Below are 23,333 nucleotides of genomic sequence, written 5' to 3' on the forward strand. Positions count from 1 at the left end.
TAGATAAGCTGCAGAGCTGGGCTGAGAGGTGGCAAATGGAGTTTAATGCTGACAAGTCTGAGGTGATTCACTTTGGTCGGAGTAACTGGAATGCAAATTACTGGGCTAATGGTAAGATTCTTGGTAGTGTAGATGAGCAGAGAGATCTCGTTGTCCAGAGCCACTGGAAAATGACACTGGAGAGATATACTGGGGAACAAGAAAATAGCTGAGGAACTGAATAATTACTTTGCGTCAGTCTTCATGGTGGAAGACATGAGTAATATCCCAAAAAATTCAAGAGTCGGGGACAGAGCTGAGTATGGTGGCCATCACCAAGGAGAAAGTGCTAGAAAAACTGAATGGCCTGAAGGTGGATAAATCATTCCTGATGAAAGGCTTTTGCCCGAAACATCGATTTTCCTGCTCCTCGCATGCTGCCTGACCCGCTGTGCTTTTCCAGCACCACTCTAATCTAGACTCTGATTTCCAGCATCTGCAATCCTCATTTTTGCCTGGTGGATAAATCTCCTGAACCAGATGGACTACATCCCAGAGTTCTATAGGGACATAGCTGAAGAGATAGTAGAGGTGCTAGCGGTGATCTGTCAGGAATCGCTAGAATCAGGGAGGGTCCCAGAGGACTGGAAAATCGCTAACGTGTCATCCCTGTTTTAAAGGGTCTAAGGCAAAAGATAGAAAATTACAGACTGATTAGCCTAACCTCAGTCACAGGTATGATCCTGGAATCCATTGTGAAGGATGAGATTTCTGAATGCTTGGAAGTGTTAAATAAAATAAGGCAAAGTCAGCCTGGTTTCATCAAGGAGAGGTCATACCTGACAATTCTTTGATGAAGTAACAAGCAGGTTAGTCCAAGGAGAGCTAATGAATGCTATCTACCTGGACTTCAAAAAGGTCTTTGACCATGTGCCGCACAGGAGGCTACTGAGTAAGATAAGGGCCCTTGGTGTCAAGAGGCAAGGTGCTAGCATGGATAGAAGCTTGGCTGTCTGGCAGAAAGCAGAGAGTGGAGATAAAAGGATCCTTCTCAGGATGGCAGCCAGTGATAAGTGGTGTTCCACAGGGCTGAGTGTTGGGACCACAACTTTTCACTTTATACATTAACAATCTAGATGAAGGAACTGAGGGCACTCTGGCTACGTTTGCAGATGATACAAAGACAGGTAGAGGGTCAGGTAGCATTGAGGTGGCAGGGAGGCTGCAGAAGGATTTGTACAGGTTAGGAGAGTGGGCAAAGTAGTGGCAGATGGAGTACAACATGGGAAAGTGAGGTCATGCACTTTGGTAGGAAGAGGAGAGGCACGGACTACTTTCTAAATGGGGAGAAAATTCAGAAATCTGAAGTGCAAAGAGACTTGGGAGTTCTAGTCCAGGATTCTCGCAAGGTAAACTTGCAGGTTGAGTCAGTAGTTAGGAAGGCAAATCCAATGATGGCATTTATTTTGAGAGGACATTAATATAAAAGTCGGGATGTATTTCTGAGGCTCTTTAATGCTCTGGTCAGACCACATTTGGAGTGTTGTGTGCAGTTTTAGGCCCCATAATCTCAGGAAGGATGTACTGGCCCTGGAGCCAGAGCAGGTTCACAAGAATGGTCCCAGGAATGAAAAGTGTAACATATGAGGAACATTTGAGGACTCTGGGCTTGTACTCAATGGAAGGGGAATCTAATTGAAACATACAGAAAACTGAATGGCCTGGACAGAGTGGATGTTGGGAATATGTTTCCAATGGTAGGAGAGACTAGGGCCTGAAGGTATAATCTTAGAGTAAAGGGGAGACCTTTTAGAATGGAGATAAGGAGAAACCTCTTCAGCCAGAGAGTGGGGAATCGATGGAATTCATTGCCACAGAAGGCTGTGGAGGCCAGGTCAGTGAGTGTATTTAAGACTGAGATAGATAGGTTCTTGAGTATCAAGGGGATCAAGGGTTATGGGGAGAAAACGGGAGAATGGAGTTGAGAAACTTATCAGGTTTGATTGATTGGCAGGGCAGACCTGATGGGCTGAATGGCCTAATTTTTGCTCCCATGTCTTATGATTTTTACATCCACCTGAAGAGGTAGATGGAACCTTGTTTTAACATCTCATCCAAAAGACAGCGCCTTTGTGCAATGTTTGGAATGTTCTGATTTAGAGGTGTTACATGACATTAAAAGTGCTAGATTACTGAAAGTTATTGTTCTTCACCAGCTCCATGTGTCTATGAGCAGAGTGCTTCCCACTTAGAATTCACTCTCATGAGCAATGATACATAGCATATGAAAACTTGGGTTACATTCTGGGATATGAGGCTTCGAGCATTGCAGCCCCTGACCATGTACATTATTCATCCCTTCTCCATTCTTCCAACTCAGAGACTAGTTAGGCATCTCCTGTACAGGCCATCTCAGTCTCCTACATTGGTCCCCAGCATTATAGATAACAGTCTTCAGCCAATTCGATTCATTCCACATGATAGCAAGAAACAGTTGGAGACACTGGATACTCTAAAGGCTGCAAGTCCTGACAACATCTGGGCAATAGTACTGAAGATTTGTGCTCCAGAACTTACCGCTCCTCTAGCCAAGGTGCTTCAATATAATTACAACACTGGCATCTACCAGGCAATGGGGAAAATTGCCCAGTTATGTCCATACACAAAAAAGCAGGACAAATCCAACCCGGCCAATTACTGCCCCATCAGTCTATTCTTGATCATCAGTAAAGTGATCAAAGGTGTCATGAACAGTGCTATCAAGCAATCCCTGCTCAGCAAGGACCTGCTCAGTGACACCCAGTTTGGGTTCTGCCAGGGCCATTCAGCTCCTGACCTCATTACAGCCTTGTTTCAAACATGGACAAGAGAGCTGCATTCCAGAGGGGAGGGGAGAGTGACAGCCCTTGACATCTAAGCTGCATTTGGTAGAGTGTGGCATCAAGGAGGCCTAGCAAAGATAGAGTCAATGGGTATCAGGGGGCAAACTCTCTGGTGGTTAGTCATACCTGGTACATTGGAAGATGGTCGTGATTGTTGGAGGTCAGTCATCTCAGCTCCAGGGCATCTCTGCAGGAGTACCTCAGGGTAGTGTCCTAGGCCCAACCATTTTCAGCTGCTTCATCAATGATCTTCCCTCCATCATAAGGTCAGAGTTGGGAATGTTCGCTGATGATTGCACAATATTCAGCACCATTTGCGACTCCTCAGAGACTGAAGCAGCCCATGTTCAAATGCAGCAAGATCTGCACAATATCCAGGCTTGGACTGACAAGTGGCAATTAACACTCACACTACACAAATAGCAGGCTCTGACCATCTCCAATAAGAGACAATCTAACCACTGCCTCTTGACATTTAAAGGTATTACCATCACTGAATTCCCCACTATCAACATCCTGGGGTTATCATTGACCAGAAACCCAATTTGACTCACCACATAAACACAGTAGCTACAAGAGCAGGTCAGAAGCTAGGAATACTGTGGGGAGTAACTCACCTCCTGACTCTCCAATGCCTGTCCATCATTTACAAGATACAAGTCAGGAGTGTGATGGAATATGCCCCACTTGCCTGGATGAGTACAGCTCCAACAACACTCAAGAAGCTTGACATCATCCAGGACAAAGCAACCCACTTGACTGGCACAATATCCACAAACACCCACTCCCTCCACCGCTGATGATCAGTAACAACAGTGTGTACTATCTACAAGAGGCACTGCAGAAATTCACCAAAGATCATCAGACAGCACCTTCCAAACCCACAACCATTTCCATCTAGAAGGGTAAGGGCAGCAGATACATGGGAACACCACCACCCTCAAGCTCCCCTCCAAGCCCCTCCCCATCCTGGCTTGGAAATATATCACCGGTCCTTCAATGTCACTGGGTCAAAATCCTGAATGGTATTGTGGGTCAACCCCCAGCAGGTGCACTGCAGAGGTTCAAGAAGTCAGTTCACTACCACCTTCTCACAGGCAACTACAGACAGGCAATAGCCCACATTTCACAAAGAAATTTAAAGAAGCCAGGTTGTCTTCAATTGCTCAGAGTGAATACAGGGCACAGCGATCAATAATCCTAACCCTAACCCTGACACTCCAAGGGAGAGACTGCAAAATGGCCAGCAAAATCCAGGTCAGCAACTAAAGATCACAGAACTATTAAAATTCAAAAGCTCTGATGGACAGTTCTCTCTAGAAGGAAACATTATTGCATAGTATTAAAATGTTGCAGAGACAACTTAGTGGACAGATTTCATAATTTTGATTGGGATTCTTTTCACTTTATTCTGTTTGAAAGGATTGCTCAAACAGGGAGCAGGGATGTCTTACTGTAATTGTACAGGGCCTTGGCGAGACCCCACCTGGCACATAGTTTGCATAGTTTTGGTCTCTGTATCTGTGCTGGCAATGGAGGGAATGCAGCGAAGGTTTACCAGGCTGATTCCTAGGATGGCAGGACTAACGTATGAAGAGAGACTGGATCCGTTAGGATTGTATTCATTGGAGTTTAAAAGAATGAGGGGAGGGAGATCTCATAGAAACCTATAGACTTCTAACAGGGCCAGTCAGGGTAAATACAGGAAGGATGGTCCTGATGACCAATGAATCCAGAATCAAGGGGTCACAGTCTAAGAAAACAGAGTAGGCCATTTTGGACTGAGAGGAGGAGAAATGTCTTCACCCAGAGAGTGGGGAGCCTGTGGAATTCTCCACCACAGAAGGCGACTGAGGTCAAAACATTGCATGTTTTCAAGAAGGAGTTAAGTATAGTTCTTAGGGCTAAAAGCATCAAAAGGATATAGGGAGAAAGTAGGAACAGGGAACTAAGTTTGATAATCAGTCATGATCAGGTTGAATGGGGGAGTAGGCTCAAAGGGCTGAATGGCCTACTCCTAGTTTCTATGTTTTAAAGAGTTTGTTTATAAAAGAGTAATTTACTTACAGATTAGATTACTTACAATTGGCCCTTCAGCCCAACAAGTCCACACCGACCTGCTGAAGCACAACCTACCCAGACCCATTCCCCTACATTTACCCCTTCACCTAACACTACGGGCAATTTAGCATGGCTGATTCACCTATCCTGCACATTTTTGGACTGTGGGAGGAAACCAGAGCAAACCCACGCAGACACGGGGAGAATGTGCAAACTCCACACAGTCAGTCGCCTGAGGCGGGAATTGAACCCGGGTCTCTGGTGCTGTGAGGTAGCAGTGCTAACCACTGTGCCACCATGCTGCCCACTGCCACTGTGCTGCCCATTTTATTGGTTACTTTTCTGCTGGTTGATACTAATATCTGGAAAAGAGTTACAGGAAATCAAAGTGGTTTTGTTCTGTAATTGTTGATGATTAAAGAGTCTGAAATTGTTATAATTAATTTAAATGTTGTACTTGAACCAATGATGATGTTTTGTCTGAAATGTAATACAGACTTCCAAAAGTAAGAGAGGAATAAACAGGATGGTGAAAGATTGTAATGGAGGAAAGACAATGAGGCAGAGGGACAGTCAGAAAGAACAGAAATGAAAGCAGCATAATCTAAAATTCCTCTTAGTTAAATATAAACTGAATTTACTGAAGTGCAATTAATCGAAGATCTAAGAAATGACCACTAATCCACAGGTTACGGAAATTCTGATTCATTTCCACCTGAACTGAAGCTTTAAATCTCATAGCTCCATGTCTAAAGTACTTGTCAGGATTCAACCAGATTAGTTAATGCACTTTGATATTTTGGCTTCACGCTTTAAACATAAAGATTTTTCTCTTACACCCACCTGCCACCTCCAAAGACAGCATATTAATTAAAGCATATCAAACCAGGGGTACTGATCCCTGTTGGCAGTAGAATGTTCTGTATAAAAGTCCAAGAAACAATTACTGGTAATGGGATGTATAATTGGGCCACTGAGCACGACAGGACAGTTGAATTGTTAAGTTCTTTTTCCTGAGATTCTTACACACTTGATGCAACTGCAATATGCCAACTTCTGTGAACAACAACCAAATTAAGCAAATACAGTACAAACTTTGGAGAAACTCTTAAAACTCTTCGCCATGCTTGCAAAGCATGCCGAGCGGTCTCTCTGAACAAAGGAAACAGTTCTTCCTTTATACAAAATCTTTACATCACAGTCAGTAATGCTCACAAGACAACCTCCAGTCACTCCCCCACAGTCACATGCCCCTCAAGACACAATGCAGTGAACACACCATTTCCAGAAAAAATATAATGTAAATCATCCCTTGATGGTCAAATCTGTTGTAAATTGTTTTTTTTTTAACTACAGGGAGTAGTCAAAATTCCAACTGTAATGTTCTTACTGATTTTGAATAGGATGATGATGCACATGTAAATTATCTCTGAATGATAGGAGATGGCCAGGTAAATGGCTCTGAATGGCAAGGGATGGGAATGTAAATTCCTTACAATCCACTTGTAAGTCAGAGGCATCCCACCTTAGCCTTGGGACATCCAATTTCCAGCAGATCAGTGGAGCAAATTAAATCTTTAGTATCACAGAATGACACCAACTTGGTAATTATCCAAAAACTTAACCATGTTGGCTGCACCATGTTTTTTTTTAATATCAGAATATGGCTTTCCACTGATAATCCAATAGCTATCAGTCTCCAGTTGGTGCAAAGAGTCACTAAGTTAATATCCCTGTATGGATTTGAGGTTGAAGATTAGCCACTATCTTATTGAATGGCAAAGATGGCGTGAGGGGCCAACCCGCCTACTCTGGCTTTTATTTCTTATGTTCACTTTCTCAGAACATCCAGAGCTGTTAATCATTACAAACCCCATCATTGGCAATCCAGTTCTCCAAATCAAATAGGCCAATTCTAATATGCCTCACTCTGATTAGACTAGCAAATTCATCCTGGGATAGTGCCCTGAAGACCTTCCAAATGTATGGTGCAGCATCACGTCACATGGTGCAATTAATCACTGAACCCTCTAAGCTGGCAGGATGCCCATTAGTTTCCATTTCATTGGGAACACTTCTCACAAATACAACACTGCATAACAGCAAACACCAAGTGTAAGCAGCATCTCAACCTATTGGCACTCAGCCAATTTACTATCAAGTGAATGCTCTCTAAGAAGGATAAACACTTAGTGCTAGAAAATATTTGCAATTTTCTCTTGAAAATCTTGTGAGCTATTTCCTAAACAGCTCGTGGAATCCAACAAATACTTACAGCGAAAAGACTTGAACGTCTTTTTGAATGTTTGCGGACAGAACCTGGAGTACCAGAGGCTTGGCAAACATCAGACCGCAGATCCCGGTGACTGATGTTCGGAGTGGAGGGAAGAGAAGATGAATAATCACTCACGTTTCCACCATTGCTTGCCTACAAAAGGTGAGGAAAGAATTATTTAAATGAAGTTAACATTAACAATTTAAAGATCAAGTAGTAAGATTCTTCCAGAACAAAACTAATAGACATAGGTTAAGATGAGGGGTAACTTTTACACACGGAGGGTGGTGTTTGTATGGAACGAGCTGCCAGAGGAAGTGGAGGCGGCTGGTACAATTACAACATTTAAAAGGCACCTGGATGGATATATGTGTAGGAAAGGGTTAAAAGAATATGGGTCAAATGCTGGAAAATGGGACAAGGTCAGATTGGGATGCCTGGTCAGTGTGGATGAGTTAGACCGAAGAGTCTATTTCCATGCTGTATGTCTCTATGACTATAACTCTTCTAAGTCACATTGGATTTGAAGGCACATCCCTTTGTTACAAAACTCTACTCAGTGTGATTCTGTATTATTGGTCAATGCAGATGGTGCTAAGGGAGCTGCCCCTTTGCAGCAGTTTGCTCATAATCACCATTGATGTAGAAAGAACACACTTGAACACAGAACACAGTCCATTCTTGATATATTCCAAGAGGTAAGGGGCAGCCCATTCATGCCCGAAAAGAACTCATTTGGGTCACATTGTGCCACAAGGGTTAAGCTATTAAGGACTAATAAGCCTGAAACATGGCACAGAACCTGGACATTAAGACGACTGACACATTGTAAGCTGCTCTGGGTACACCTTGCCTGTTGTCTCAAAAAAGAAGCCTCAGATTTTGGATGATTACTCCTGCAAGGAGTTCCTTTGAGGTTGACTAAAACAATCCTTCATCACATATCCAGGTTCAGCGCAGACACCACTGTTTTTCAGAAAGCAAAAATACATTGCTGAAGCTCTGTACCTCCAGTTAGTGTTACACAATTACGCTGCAGTGTAATAACAATGCACACATCTTATGGAGAAATGTTATTGCTTCATACCTGTTATGAGGATCTTTTATTACCTACTGTTTAGATGTTGAGGGCTTAAAACAACATTAATCAATTGTCTAATGATCAGATGGTTAGTGCCACCCAGAGAGAGGTGATAGATGGATCTCTGTGATCTAGGAGGCTGTTGGGTGAATCACAATGATTGATTCAGGGTGTAGGTTTGCTCGCTGAGCTGTAGGTTTGATATCCAGACGTTTCATTACCTGGCTCGGTAACATCATCAGTGGCGATCTCCAAGTGAAGCGAAGCTGTTGTCTCCTGCTTTCTATTTATATCTTTCTCCTGTCTGAAATGACAGCCAGACTACTAAAACCCCTCGGAATCCTAGTAGCACACAAACCCACCAACACTCTCAAACAAAAACTAACGAACTTAATAAACCCAATACAACCCATGGACAAAACCAATGTCATCTACAAAATACCATGCAAGGACTGCCACAAACACTACGTAGGACAAACAGGAAGAAAGTTAGCCACCAGGATACACAAACACCAGCTAGCCACAAAAAGACACGACCCTCTCTCCCTCGTAGCCCTACACATGGATGAAAAAAGCCACCATTTCGACTGGGACAACACATCTATCCTGGGACAGGCTAAGCAAAGACATGCCAGAGAATTCCTAGGGGCCTGGCACTCCAACCACAACGCCATAAACAAACACACAGATCTAGATGCCATCTATCAACCCCTCAGAAGACGAACAGGAAATGACATCACCACAAACCCCCAGGAACCCCATCCAGGAGAAAGATATAAATAGAAAGCAGGAGACAACAGCTTCACTTCACTTGGAGATCGCCACTGATAATGTTACTGAGCCAGGTAATGAAACGTCTGGGTATCAAACCTACAGCTCAGCGAGCAAACCTACACCCGAAACCTCAACCTGAGCTACAACCCATCACAAACCTTGCAACAATGATTGATATTTAGAACCAATTCAATCTTCTGTGGCACCACCTGAAACTAGAAATAATTGATGATTGACCAGCTAGCCTAGATCATTGATAACATCTGGAAAGACAGTAATATCACTCAGGTTTGGGACTCTTCCCACATAGTTGTCGTAAACTCTGAAAGGTAATATCCCAACACTTCAGGTGGTTTTAGTTGGATAGGTAAACTACAAGGGTTCAACTGGTTAAACTCCAATAGTATCCCATATAAACCTGATGTTCTTAGCCTGGATTCTGTAAACGTTTCTGGAGTTAGATGAGTGAGACATGTCCTTATTCTGCATTCTTTGTTGGGCAAAGAGAAACTCCACCTTTGTGGACTTCTCATTTTGCTTTAGACACTCTTAAACACAACAATTTATTTACATATGCGTCAGACATACTGCTGACCTAAAACATTTGTTGTATGCTCTCAACCAAATCAACCACAAGGCAGTGAAATAGATTGAAGTATGAGGACATGCACTGGTCATTAATTGAGGAACATACTACATAGCACATCGATCCACAATAGCAAAGACTTCCACAAGATATTATTGATGCTTAATGGTAAACAGTAAACAAGTCTAGTTTCAGCCGTTGAACACATCACACAGAACAGCTGTTTGGTTTGCTGGAAATTGTGTGATATTTTAATTACATGCCTGGAGCAAGGCTGCTAATTGTGAATTTGCCCAGAGCTAAAAGACACAACATAAGTTGGCTTAGTCAAAATGCCAAGCGAACACAGCTTGGTATGACTGAGAACTGACTTTGGACAATAGACTTGACTTTGAAAAGGGTATCTTGGAATGTGGGTCCCTGAACTGCCTCCACACACTGAATGACTAGTCTTTACTTTGTGCCCAGTAGATGCTAAGCAGATATAAGCAGTGCCTTGTTTTTGTCTCAGTGCTCTATATGGATTAGCAGTAATGCATACTGAGATAAATGCAATCTGCTGCTGGAGGACCATCAACTTGGTGAAGGGCGTTCTGTGGTCTGCCTGAAACACACTGGTCTTCTATTGCAAAGAAATGTCAATGACTGAGTGCTGTAGACTGGCACATTTCCAATGTCTATCCAGGACTACATGCTGAGGACTATATATACTAAAGCTTGGGACAAGCACCACAAAGGCTCAACAGGGAAAGACCACTTTCTAAGGCCCTCCTACCATAGTATAACGAGGGGCAGCAGCCTGTGTAAAATGCCTTGAGCTCTATGCAGCAAAGAATATTTGATCTGAATTGTAAATGCACACTGTAATTATAACCTGTAATTGTAAATGCAGAGGCACTTCATATACTGTATTGAAAAAGACTGATCTGTTTTGCACTTCATGCAATATCAAATTTGAACTGCTATGTTCCTTTAAAAATCCAATGAATAAACATTATTTTTGGAATTAAAAAAAGAAAAAAGTTATTTCCTTATAGGGGAAGAGAAGTTGGAGGAAGTATCCTCTCCAGACAACTTCATGCAGCACCCAGATAGCAAGGATTTTGGAGGCCTGGAAGTGAGCAAACTGCCCAGCATTTCAATCATGCATTCAATGGCATGACGCCCATTGCTGAATTCCCCCACTGTGAACATCCTGGGGTTTCCATTGACCAAATGAACTTCAGCCGTTCAAGAAAGCAATTCACCACCACCTTCTCAAGGGCAACATGGAATGGACAATAAATTCTGGACCTGCACATCCCATTAATGAAAACATTCTACACGAAACTATTTCAATGATTGACGGAGGATGTAGCACACATTACCTGTGCTTATCACGCTCTGCTGCTTGCTCTCACATGCACTGTCTCCCTCACTCACCTGACTGCTGTGAATAGTAGACACTGGGGTAGAGGCAGCTGAATGGCTTGGAGAGCTTGGCAACGACTTGCATGATGTAGCAAAAAGGTGTTGCTGTTTCTTAATGGCTGAGATCTTCTGTGTGACTGAAAGAAAAATAAAGGTGAGTCCTCTGTTGGATGAGAAGTTGCATTTTCTAACTAAGTTAACAAGAACACAAAGAATTCTGAAACTAGAAGATAAAAATAAATATGCCAAATTGTCAAGTATAAATAGGAAGCCTATAACTTGTTGACAAAAATAGAGAGAGGCCATTGTCAATGACTGTCGCACACATGGGCATAATGCCTTAAAGAATCTCATTGAGCACTTATGAGGAAGAACATCAGCCTGAACAGGGGATAGCTCCTTTTCACCAAGATTACTCGATGTGTGCGAAAAACACAATGTTAAAACTAAACTATATAAACATGTTTTGGTAAAAATTGTACAGTATTTAAGCTTTTTGCCCAACATTTTTGTAAGAATATTGTCTCTTTAAAACCAATTTTGCTATTCTAAATTGGTAACATCACCAGACTTCCTCTTCCTTAAAGTTGCTCAAAGAAACTTTAAGTTAATATCCTGCCCTTTTTTGGGTGCTTTTTATGCAGGTAGCAAGTTCCAACTCATTATGAACCAATTTCAGCTAATTGGCAAAAACATTTAAAAGGAGAGTTGTTTTGGCAAGTTTTTCTGAAATGGTCATCAAGTGGGTGGTGGCTTGAACACCTACAGCCTACAGAGAAATAATTACAATTCAAAACACTCAAAGCACCAACAATTCCCAGGAAGGCAGAAACTATTTTACAGCCCCATACTGGCAAGAGAAAATCCGGTTGGGAGACATCCATTTGGCCCGTTAATCCAACTCCATCCAGAGTTTATGCCTGATTATTCTATCATGAATTCTCTCACACACCACTTGCCAATAGTTTAAGAAATACCAAGGCACTTAAGTTACTCTTTGGGATATTAGCAACAAGCAGTTAACTTATTCCCTTGAAATTTCTACATCAGTGCACATGTTAATCCGCATTCTTCAAGCAGCTTAACAGAGTGTTGAAGGAGAGAAAATCCCCTGGAATCACCAAACAGGGCTCAGGGTGAATTTTATGGTTCAGCCTTCCTAGTGCAAAGCGTCACCTAATTGGAGTGTGATTTGGAATCTTGGGGATGCTAGTCGGTGTGCCTGATTTGTGCCCTAAATTATCTTCCATTGGGAGTCTTGTGGCGCAATGGGTAGTTTCCTACCTCAGAGATAGAGGTTCTGGGTTACAATCCCACTCCAGAACTTGATGTCAAGGAAGGTGCGTTCATAACACAGCCAAATAGGTTGATTATTACCTCGCAAACTATTCTGACACACCCAGAGCAAGTAATAAGAGAAGGAAAGGCTCCTGGCCATGGTTGATGGGGAGTGCATCGAACAGCCTCTGCTCAGCTGTCCCCATGACTTGTCCTACCTGCCTATCTTCTTTTCCTGATGAAGGGCTTTTGCCCGAAACGTCAATTTCGCTGCTTGTTGGATGCTGCCTGAACTGCTGTGCTCTTCCAGCACCACTGATCCAGAATTCTTTTCCACCAGTCCATTCCACCCTCCCCGCTAACCTATCACCTTCATCCCCTCCCCGACTCAACTATTGTACTCTATGCTACTTTCTCCCCACCCCCACCCTCCTCTCACTTATCTCTCTACCCTTCAGGCTCTCTGCCTGTATTCCTGATGAAGTTGCTTTTGCTCGAAACGTCGATTTTCCTGCTCCTCGGATGCTGCCTGACCTGCTGTGCTTTTCCAGCACCACTCTAATCTAGACTTTGGTTTCCAGCATCTGCAGTCTTTGTTTTTACCTAGCCTCTGGGAAAAGGCTAGCAACAGTTCCAGGAAAAACCAACTATTGAAACAGACACAAGGACATGCTCTATATGCCTCATGCATTCCTCTGTCACTGGACACAGAAAAGATAAGACTATCTTCTATTGTAGAAAAATCCTTGGGAATGCATGCCTGATCAGCAAAGATTTGGGATCAGGAGCAATAAATATTAAAGTTTGCTCCTGGATTATAAAGCTAACCAAATCATGATTCTGATATATCTAAAAATGGAAATAAAAGACTATTAACATTGAGTTGCGACCTCATGTTGTCCTTCAGAGTCGAGAGAGCTTACCAGCAACCAAACCTGTTCTCTCTTAAAATTCAAAGATAGACATTTCTGGATCAGCTTGTCATACATTCAGCTTGCTGTGCTGTTTCTGAAGCAGTTACAGTACGGGTGCTTTATTTAATCTTCCTCCTCTAAGCCTTTCTGTTCCCATCTTCCTTTCAGAATTAAGATTTGCTGTCAACTGCCCAAGATTCAGCCAATTATTATTAGCATTAGTCTACACATCAAAGATCATCACACAAGAATCTGCTGTTAGAGGCTGGCAGTCATTCACTTCAAAGGTGAATAGAAAAGAGCTGAAACTTCATTTGTATTTTAGCTTCTAAACAGTCATGTTCCATATCATATTCATGGTCAACATTCTGGCTAAGTACTGAATTCACCACCACGATGAACCCGCCGTCCCACTCCCCTTATAAACAGATATTCCATTCTCAGCTTTCCCTACATTACATGTAAACAACAACTTATATTTGTAACATGGTAAAACATCCCAAGGGGCTTTACAGGGGTGTTACCAGATAAAGATGGACACCAAGCCACTTAATAATACACATGACCAAAAGCTTGGCCAAAGGTAAGTTTAAAGGAGGAGTTTAAAAGAGGACAGGGAGAGGTAGGGAGGTTTACAGAAGGAATTCCAGAGATTAGGGCTCATGCAGCTGACAATGTTGGAGTGAGCAATTGAACAATGCTTGAAATACAAGGGGGCAGTTGCAAATCAACCCAGAAAAGTCCTCAAATTGCCCCGGAAAATTCATTCACAGGGCAACCAGTCAGAGGAAAATGCACCCAAAAGTTGAGTGGAAGGATAAGGTGGGGAGCTATTCCCTCCATTACAACCTGATTGTCTCCCATGCTTGCTGCTGGGGGAGTAGCAGGCAGCTAGGTAAATAAATGCTAGCAATGAGGGAATCACCTGGGTATGGCCAGAACTGAGGTGCAAGGTTGGGAACTGGGTGGTCAAAGTCTAGAGTAGGGCTGGGTATGGGAGGTCAGGGTCTGGGTGCCAAATACCTTTTTCTCTGAGGCCAGGAAAGAGTGCCATGGCCCGAAACTGCCCTTTGGCCGATGTCAGGAGGAGGAATGAAGAGCCATCATTTTGATCTTGCCAATGGTGGGAGAGGGTACAGGCTTCAAGAGGACTAGATCTGGGGTAGGAGGGGTGAGGACAAAGAGAGTGAAGGTTTGGAAGGGGATGGGGGGGGGGTGGGTGAAGAAGATGGAGGGGCCACAAGGGGTCTGGGTATCTGGTGGGAGAGACAGGAGAGCTGCAGCGGGTCAGAGGTCGGGGCAGATGGGCTATGGAACAGAAGGAGGCCACAAAGGGAGCTGGGAGGCCGTAAACTGGCTGGAATCGAGGGAGGTTCATGGGGGCTTGGAGAGAGAGAGGTCACAGGGGGAGGTGAGAGAGAGGGGGAGGCTTCAAAGAGTGGTGGTTGATAGAGACAGGTTTCAAGGAAGGAGAAGAGACAAAGAGGCTGCAAGGTAAAGATAACAGTTTCCAAGCTGTAAACAAAGGAACACTCAGTGAATGAGCAGCTAAGAAAATCTGAAATCACTGAGGAAATTAATAACTTGCAAATTGATGTGCTATCTCTAGTTTAAAGCCGCACATCTTCAGGAGCTACTCTGTCAGAAAGATTGTAATGGATGCAATTGTAAAGGATGCTGTGTCAATTGTAAAATTTAAATCTGAGATGCAGTTAAAAAAAAGGTATTAACTACTTGTTTAAAATATTACAGCTTTATGAATATTTGATTGAAATTTATTAGTTGTTACCTCACCAATCTGTGGAAGGTGTGTTCAGGGCAATGAGTTTTTGGGTGTAGAAATGCATGTCAGTTATTTTGCTAATCTAAGCCTATTGTCTTGTGCCAATTTCAAGACTGTGGCATCCTGGAAATTAATGCTTTCCTTATGTGTTGCTGCTCTAAGTTTAATAGGGTTCATAATTATTGAGGATATTGATAAACCTTTCTAATTCTGCTTCTGTGTGATTCCAAATACCCTATACAGCATATCAAACAAATACAGACGGTAATGTTGCTCTGTAAGTGCATTGCCTAAGAAAGGAATTAGTGAGAATTTAAAAATCGCCCCAAAAATCAAAATGTAGTCTCAAGGGAGCCCTCAGAAAAAAAAAACCCGGAAACTGAGATTTCTCAAGAAGCCAGAATTGGAGGAACAGATATCCCAGAGGGTTGTGGAGCTGACAAAGGTTACAGAATGAGGGAGGGACAGTACCATGGAGGGATTATAAACTGGAGGTATTGCTGGATCAAGAACCAGTTTTGGGCTTGGTTCAAGTTAGGAATGTTTGGATGTTCAAAAATACGTAATTGGTTGTGAAGCATTTGAGACAGCCTTAGATGATGAAAAGTGCCAAAGAAATGCAAGTCTCGTCTTTCTTTCTTATGTCATCTTTTGGGATGATCAAAGGAAGATCTGCTAGGCTGGAACATTGTGGACTGTTTAATTTTTCCAATTTAGTATTAGCTAAAGTTCTAATGTGAGGATATGCAAGCACTTACGAAACAATCTGCATTATTTTATGCCTTCCTCACGGGTTTCTGGCTACCACTTCACAACCATGGTGAGGAAGATATTCATAGGCAGTCAATGGAAACCAAGTGTTCAGCCTGAATAAAACAGTACAGGCCACTGACTGCTTACATTGTTGCTGCCAGATTGCTGTTTTTAATAAGATTATTACAATACCATATACCTCGCTTGGTACATGAACAGATTTATGTTTTCATTAGGTTTGGATAAATTGGGCAGAAAAGACCCGTTTCCCACAGTGGAGAGCTCAATTACCAGGGTACACATTTTTAAGACGCTTGGAAGTGGGATTAGAGAGGATATCAGGAAAAGCGTTTTCATCCAAGGCTATTAGGTGTCTGGAACTCACTGCCCATTTTGATGGTCAACTCATTTAAAAGGAACTTGGATCTGTACTGGATGCGTTATAAATTGTATGGCCCGGACCAAGAGTGGAACTAGAATGGGTGGCCAATTTATTAAACCAGCGCAGATATGGATAGACCAAATGACCCCTTTGTGTGCTGTAGTTCTGCTGCGGTTCTATGTTGTGGAAAACAGCTGCTTTACTGACTCATTAGAATTTTATAGCACAGAAATAGACCATTCAGCCCAGTTTACCCACATCAACTTTCCTTGTCTCTTTTCTGATAGCATTTGAAGACAGTTCCTGAGGGTGAACTTCAGATTTAACACTGTTGCCAGGAGCAAAGTCCTTACCTTCATTAAACACTCGATCAACATTGAGTCCATATGTCGCGCATGTTTCGTAATACATGCAGCGTTTTAGGTCAGCACAGAGTTTTCGTGCCCGAGCATCATCAATGACTCGTGGATTGGTAGCACTGATTGCATCTGTAAAGTAAGTGAAGGAAATCTTTCAGACAGCAAATACTGTACAGAAAGGCATGTGCCTGCTAGAACGGTCCCACTGTAACTTCTATGGTTGCAATGCATGCATATTAACATCCCATATATTGTTATTTATTGATATAATTGCTATTCAAAGGCAAATAAGATTACTTGGATTGTCCAGATAAATGAACAACTCTTCTGCAGTCAAATAGTTTTCCAAGTCATACAAATATGATGGTGCAGTGGTAATATCACCAGCTTGATAGACACACAGACTAATATTCAGGAGATATGGGTTCAAATCCCACGATGGCAACTGGTGATTTTTAAATTCAATTAATAAATCATTCTCAAATTCAGGGTGTCATGTGCTTCAGTGTTCCTACTACTGGGTCAGAAGGTTTGGGTTCAAGCCTCATCTGCCATGGAAGTGTGTCATAACATGTCTGAATAATTTACTTTAACAAGATAATCAGAAACTGAAAGTTAGTAGCAGTAATGATCAGCATCAATTGCTGTAAAAACCCATCTAGTCTTTTATGGAAGGAGATCTACCATTCTTACCTGGTCTGGCCTACATGTGACCCAGAACAATGTGGCTGACTGTTAACTGCCCTCTGTCTAAGAAAAGTAGGGATGGGTAACAAATGGAGGCTTTGCCAAGAATACCCACATGTCATGAAATAATAGAGCTGTTTTGAAAATCATTATTATAATAATAAGTCTTCTAGTTTCAGGAGTAGAACAATCATTGGAATGGTTAGTGATGAAGAAATACATTGTTAGAACACTTACAGCAGAAGAAACAGATCCCCTTGCAGTTTTGTCCAGTAAAAGTATACATAATAGAGTAGTGTGGTACTGGTAATGTGCCTATGTTGAAGACCTGACTCAGACTGACCTTGTGCTTATAAATTTTTTATGTTATTGAAATGAATGCAGGCAGGGCCCCTAGGCTTTAAACATGTCATCCTACCTGACCATTGTTATCCCTCTACCTTCACCGCATTGAAATGATTACATAATTGAGTAGAGCAGGACTATATTTTTTGCCAGACCTAAGTATTTTCAGTCTTTATTTCAGATTTCCAGTATCCACAATGTTTTGCTTCTCTACTCTATGTAAGTCAGAAGAATGAAGGGTGATTCCATTGAGCTGTACAAAGTTCTGAAGCTTGAGAACGTAGATTGCAGAGAGGCTGCTTTCCTCTGTTGGCTGGGCAGTCTAGAACCACAGGGCTCACAATCTTAGGATAAGAAGTTGGCCATTTTGGACTCAGATCAGGAGACATTTTGTCAAAATTTAGAAACTTATGCATCTTGGGAGTTTTATATCTCAGAAGGCTGCTAATGTTCAGTCATCAAGTTTATTCAAGATCAACAGATTTTTTGGGCACTTAGAGCACTGAGAGATAGGGCAGGGAAAGTGGAGTTGAGATAGGAGATAGATCTTCAATGGAATCTTAGGTGGAACAGGTTAAAGAGACAGATGGCCCACACCCACGCCTATTTCTTACGTCCATCACACTATCTCCTGCTGTAATGGTCTTTCTCCCACAGGTTTGCAATTCCTCAGCTTCCTCAGACTCCCACTCCTCCTATAATTTTCAGGCTTTGAAAACCCAATCTCGGCATCACCTTGTTATCAAGTTTTCTGTCTTCTTATCTACTCTCACAACACCGAAGGAGATCTTGCTTCGAGTAATATCTGGAATGCTCTTTTGGATAGGATAATGGAAACAAAATGCATAGAAACAATTTAAATTCAGGTGAGGGTAGCTGCAGGCTTTTATGAATGAGCTAAATGTACAGAGCCTTGGTCAGACCCCATCAGTTTTCTGCATCTCAGAAAGGATACATTTAGTCTTGGAGGAGATGTAGTATAGGTTTACCAGCATGATACTGGATCTGAAAGGGTTAAATTATGAGGACAGGTTACATAAACGTGGTAGGTATCGTTTTGAGTTTAGAAGTTTGAGAGGGGATCAAATTAAAGGTGTTGAAAATTTTCAAAGGGTTTGATATAATTTCCTGTGATGTTGGAATCCAAAGCAACAATGCAAAACCCTAATTTTAGAGTAAGGCTATGTAGCAGTAAAGTCAGGATTTCTTCACACAGAGGTGAGTGAAAACCTGGAACTCTCTCAAGACAGCTAAGGATGAATTGAATCTTTCAAAGTCAAGATTGATAAATACTGGATGCACGAGGGTATCCCAAGACACGGAGCAAAGGCAGAATCAATGGTGTGAAGATACAGACCAGCCACAATCTGACTGAATGTCAGAACAGGCTTTAAGGGTTATTCCTGTGATCTACTGAATGGCCGCTCTCATCTGTACTCACTCTTGTATCCCATATTGTGGATGCTGGTCCTCCAGCTCGGATTTTCAATACAAAAAAGGAAAACAACACACGATACTGATGCTCTGTTGATCACAGCTATGTTTCAGGCCGTTTGATGTGCTGCCAAACAGTGAAATACCATTTGACATTCAACACCCTTACATCATCAAATAATTTGATGCCCATTAAAGATCATCTTTACAAGCTTCCAGCCTGCAGCTTCTCTCAAGCCAATAATATTTTCCCTCCTGAATTGCACACATTTATAAAAATTTATGAGCGGAGGACATATTTGAGGTTTAAATACCCTCCACTTTTCTGTGGACTTGTCTTCAGAGGTTGTGTAGAGAAAAAAAAGGGATAGAAAATAAGTTGTAGTCTCAAGAGTTATGAAGATATTCACTGCTTTGTTATAGAGTTCAATTTTAACAAAGTATATGCATACTTTATTTTTTTGCTTTGGCTTTTTGCCAATCACAAAGCTGGAATTTAAAGGCCGTTTGAGTTGGGGGAGGGGAGAAAATAAGTGGAAGAGAAACAAAGAGACCAAAAAAAAATCCATTCACGCCAGCTGACCAACCAGAGCAATACACAGCATGGGTTATTGTTGAAATGTTCACACTGAAACCATTTATCTGATATTTCCAGTTGAACTGCATATCCAAAACACAATTTATAGAAAGCACAGCTAAAAAATATACAGGTTAAGTTGAAGAAAGACAGTATTAACAGAGATTGATATTTCAATGACAACAGTATTTCATTGACTGTAAAGTGCAATGGAACATCCTGATATGCAGATGAAAGTACTATATAAATGCCTTTTACAACTCTAATCTGCCATACTGACCACTATCAAAGTCACGGATACGATCGCCTACATGCAGGACAGGGGAGTGGACACCTGCCTCATTAGCCTGGACCAGGAGAAAGCCTTTGACAGGATATCGCTTACATTTATGAGGGATGTCCTCTCCAAAATGGGCTTTGGGGAGGGAATCTGCAATTGGATCCGACTGCTCTACACCAACATTGTCAGTGCAGTCTCAATCAATGGGTGGGAATCAGAAAGTTTCCCGGTCAGATCCGGAGTCAGGCAGGGCTGTCCTCTCTCTCCTGCCTTGTTTGTGTGCTGCATAGAGCCATTTGCCGAGTCCATCAGGAAGGATGCGAGCCTGAGAGGGGTGACTATTCCTGGCAGCGGGGGCCTACAGGTTAAAGCCTCCCTGTACATGGAAGACGTCGCCGTTTTCTGCTCGGATCCGCTGTCTGTGCGCAGACTCATGTGCATATGTGACCAGTTCGAACGGGCGTCGGGAGCCAAGGTAAACTGAGGCAAGAGCGAGGCCATGCTCTTTAGGAACTGGGCCGACCAATCCCCGATCCCCTTCGCCGTCAGGACTGACCACCTGAAGGTGCTGGGTATTTGGTTCGGGGGGGCTGGGGCGTGCATCAAGTCTTGGGAGGAGTGTATCAGTAAAGTGAAGCAGAAACTGGGCAGATGGGAGCAACGGTCGCTCTCCATCGCGGGTAAAAAGCCTGGTCATCAGGTGTGAGGTACTGTCATTGTTGTTATATGTGGCACAGGTCTGGCCTATTCCCAGAACCTGTGCTGCCGCAGTCACCCCGGTCATCTTCCAATTCATGTAGAGATCAAAGATGGACCGGGTCCGAAGGGACACAATGTATAAAGACCTGGGCAATGGGGGAAAAACACGCCCAATGCTACCCTCACCCTGATGGCCACCTTTGTGTGTGGCTGCATCAAGCTGTGCGTGGATCCCCGGTATGCAAACACCAAGTGTCACTATGTACTGAGGTTCTACCTGTCCCCGGTGTTGTGAAGGATGGGCCTGGCCTCGCTGCCGCGGAACGCTCCGAGTAGTTGGACTGTTCTGTAACACCTGTCCTTCTTTGGAGAAATTTTTGAAGAAAAACACCCTTGACCACAAGTCCATCAGGAAGTGATCAGCACATAGTGTCCTTGAGACCCTTTGGGAAAAGGAGAGGGCGGATCCTGTTGAGCAGTTCCCTGAGCAGACTTTCAAAGTCATTTGGCAGAATGCCTCATCATCAGAACTTTCCAACAAGCACCAAGACATGGCTTGGCTGGTGGTGAGAAGGGATCTGCCGGTGCGATCCTTTATGCACGCCCGGACTCTCTGCCTCACCGCACGCTGCTCTCCAAGTGGCTGTGGAAGGGACAAGACTGTCACACACCTCCTTCTGGAATGTGCCTACACAAAGGAAGTCTGGAGAGGAATGCAGTGGTGTTTGTCGAGGTTCGTCCCGAGCAGCTCCGTGAAGCAGGACTCCGTGCTCTACGGCCTGTTCCCTGGGACGCACACCAAGACAAACATCAACTGTGCCTGGAGGATCATCAACTCGGTGAAGGATGCTCTCTGGGCGGCCCGAAACCTGTTGATCTTCCAGCTGAAGGAGTTGACCCCGACTGAGTGTTGCAGACTGGCACATTCCAAGGTCCAGGACTACGTGTTGAGGGACGCGTTGAAGTTTGGGGCAGCTGCCGCAAAGGCGCGGTGGGGAAAGACCACTGTGTAAGGTTTGCCTGCCAAGGAAGAACAGAAGGCCTACCCAGTAATTGGGCTCCACTGACTCCTCAGCTAAATATCTGGATGGTCGACATACAAACCTGTATATACAAATGATTAAGTCTGATCTCTGTATATAAAGAAATGCAATGTATACATATGAATGGGATCACCAATTGTATAGATGTCAAAATATTTTTATGAATAAAGTATATTTTTTGAAATTAAAAAAAAGTCATTTGGCAGAATTTCTCATAGCCAGAACTTTCCAATAAGTACCAAGACATTTCTTGGCTGACAGTGAGAGGCGCACTACCTGTGAGATCCTTCATGTTTGTCTGGTCTCTGTTCACCCAGGGGGCAGATAGAGATTGTCACACATCTCCTTCTGGAATGTGACTTCACAAAGGAAGTCTGGAAAGAGATGCAGTGGTTTTTGTCGAGGTTCATCTCAAGCAGATCCATGAAGCAGTACTCTTTGCACGGTGGCTCAGTGGTGAGCAGTGCCAGGGACCTAGGTTCGATTCCAGCCTCAGGCGACTGTAGGTGTGGAGTTTGCACATTCTCCCCATGTCTGCGTGGGTTTCCTCCAGGTGCTCTGGTTTCCTCCCTCAGTCCAAAGATGTGCAGGTTAGGTTAATTGGCCATGCTAAATTTCTCCTAGTATTCAGGGATGTGTTGGTTAGGTGCATTAGTAAGGTGAAATGCAGAGTATTAGAGTACGGGAATGCGTCTGGGTGGGAAGGTCGGTGTGGACTTGTTGGGCCGAAGAGCCTGTGTCCACATCGTAGGAATTCTATGATTCTGTTGATTCTATGATTCCCAGGAACGGGCTGTTCCTGGGACGCCCACAGAGACAAACATCGACCCCACCTGGAGGACCATCAACTCGGTGAAAAACTCTCCTGGGTTTGCCCAAAACCTATTGGTCTTCCAGAGCTAGGAGTTGACCCTGACTGAATGTTGCAGACTGGCACATTCCATGGTCCAAAACTACGTGCTGAGAGATGCACTAAGGCTTGGGGCAGCTAAGGCACAGTGGGGAAAAGATCATCGTCTAAGGTTTTTCAGCTAAAATACAATGGGGGTCCATTCAGTTATCGAACCCTCCTAGTGCCTCAAATATATGCATAACTAAGAGATACTTTGGGCATTTTGGAACTGTCGGGAGTTTGCTTGTTTTCAATATGCTAAGACTGTACAGAACCGAACTGCTTTAGAGACTTTGTATGTATATATAAAGACTTTTATGAATAAGGTATATTTTTAAAACTTAAAAAAATGTGCAGGCATTGGAATGGAATTTCAGAATGGCGGGAGAAACTGTGTCAGGCAAGAACAGGATTTGCCTTCTGTGGCACCAATACTTATTGTGTAGACTTGCATGTGACAAATGACCACTTAAGCAGAGCACTGTATAGAGTCATACAGTTGATGGCAGAGAATAGTATTGCAAGTAAACAGTCAATGCCTGGAGGACATGGTGTAGCTGGTGGACAATAGGCTGAAACTTTTTTTTGTCGAATGGCACGGTGGCACAGTGGTTAGCACTGCTGCCTCACAGCGCCAGAGACCCAGGTTCAATTCCCGCCTCAGGCGACTGACTGTGTGGAGTTTGCACGTTCTCCCCGTGTCTGTGTGGGTTTCCTCTGGGTGCTCCAGTTTCCTCCCACAATCCAAAGGTGTGCGGGTCAGGTGAATTGGCCATGCTAAATTGCCCATAGTGTTAGGTAAGGGGTAAATGTAGGGGTATGGGTTAGTTGCACTTCGGCGGGTCAGTGTGGACTTGTT

General features: G+C 43.2%; 1 protein-coding gene across 1 annotated transcript in view; it reads right to left on the reverse strand.

Moving 5' to 3' along the window:
• The window catches only part of LOC132805702 (arf-GAP with GTPase, ANK repeat and PH domain-containing protein 1-like), a 199,134-nt gene that overhangs the window by 43,294 nt on the left and 132,507 nt on the right, over positions 1-23,333 (reverse strand). The window contains exons 6-8 of the mRNA XM_060820893.1: positions 16,512-16,646; positions 11,061-11,185; positions 7,198-7,350 (exon numbers count right to left, since the gene is read on the reverse strand). Coding sequence (XP_060676876.1) covers positions 7,198-7,350; positions 11,061-11,185; positions 16,512-16,646 — 413 coding nt within the window. The remainder of the gene's footprint in view (positions 1-7,197; positions 7,351-11,060; positions 11,186-16,511; positions 16,647-23,333) is intronic.

The sequence above is a fragment of the Hemiscyllium ocellatum genome, chromosome X, assembly GCF_020745735.1.
Source record: "Hemiscyllium ocellatum isolate sHemOce1 chromosome X, sHemOce1.pat.X.cur, whole genome shotgun sequence".
NCBI lineage: Eukaryota > Metazoa > Chordata > Chondrichthyes > Orectolobiformes > Hemiscylliidae > Hemiscyllium > Hemiscyllium ocellatum.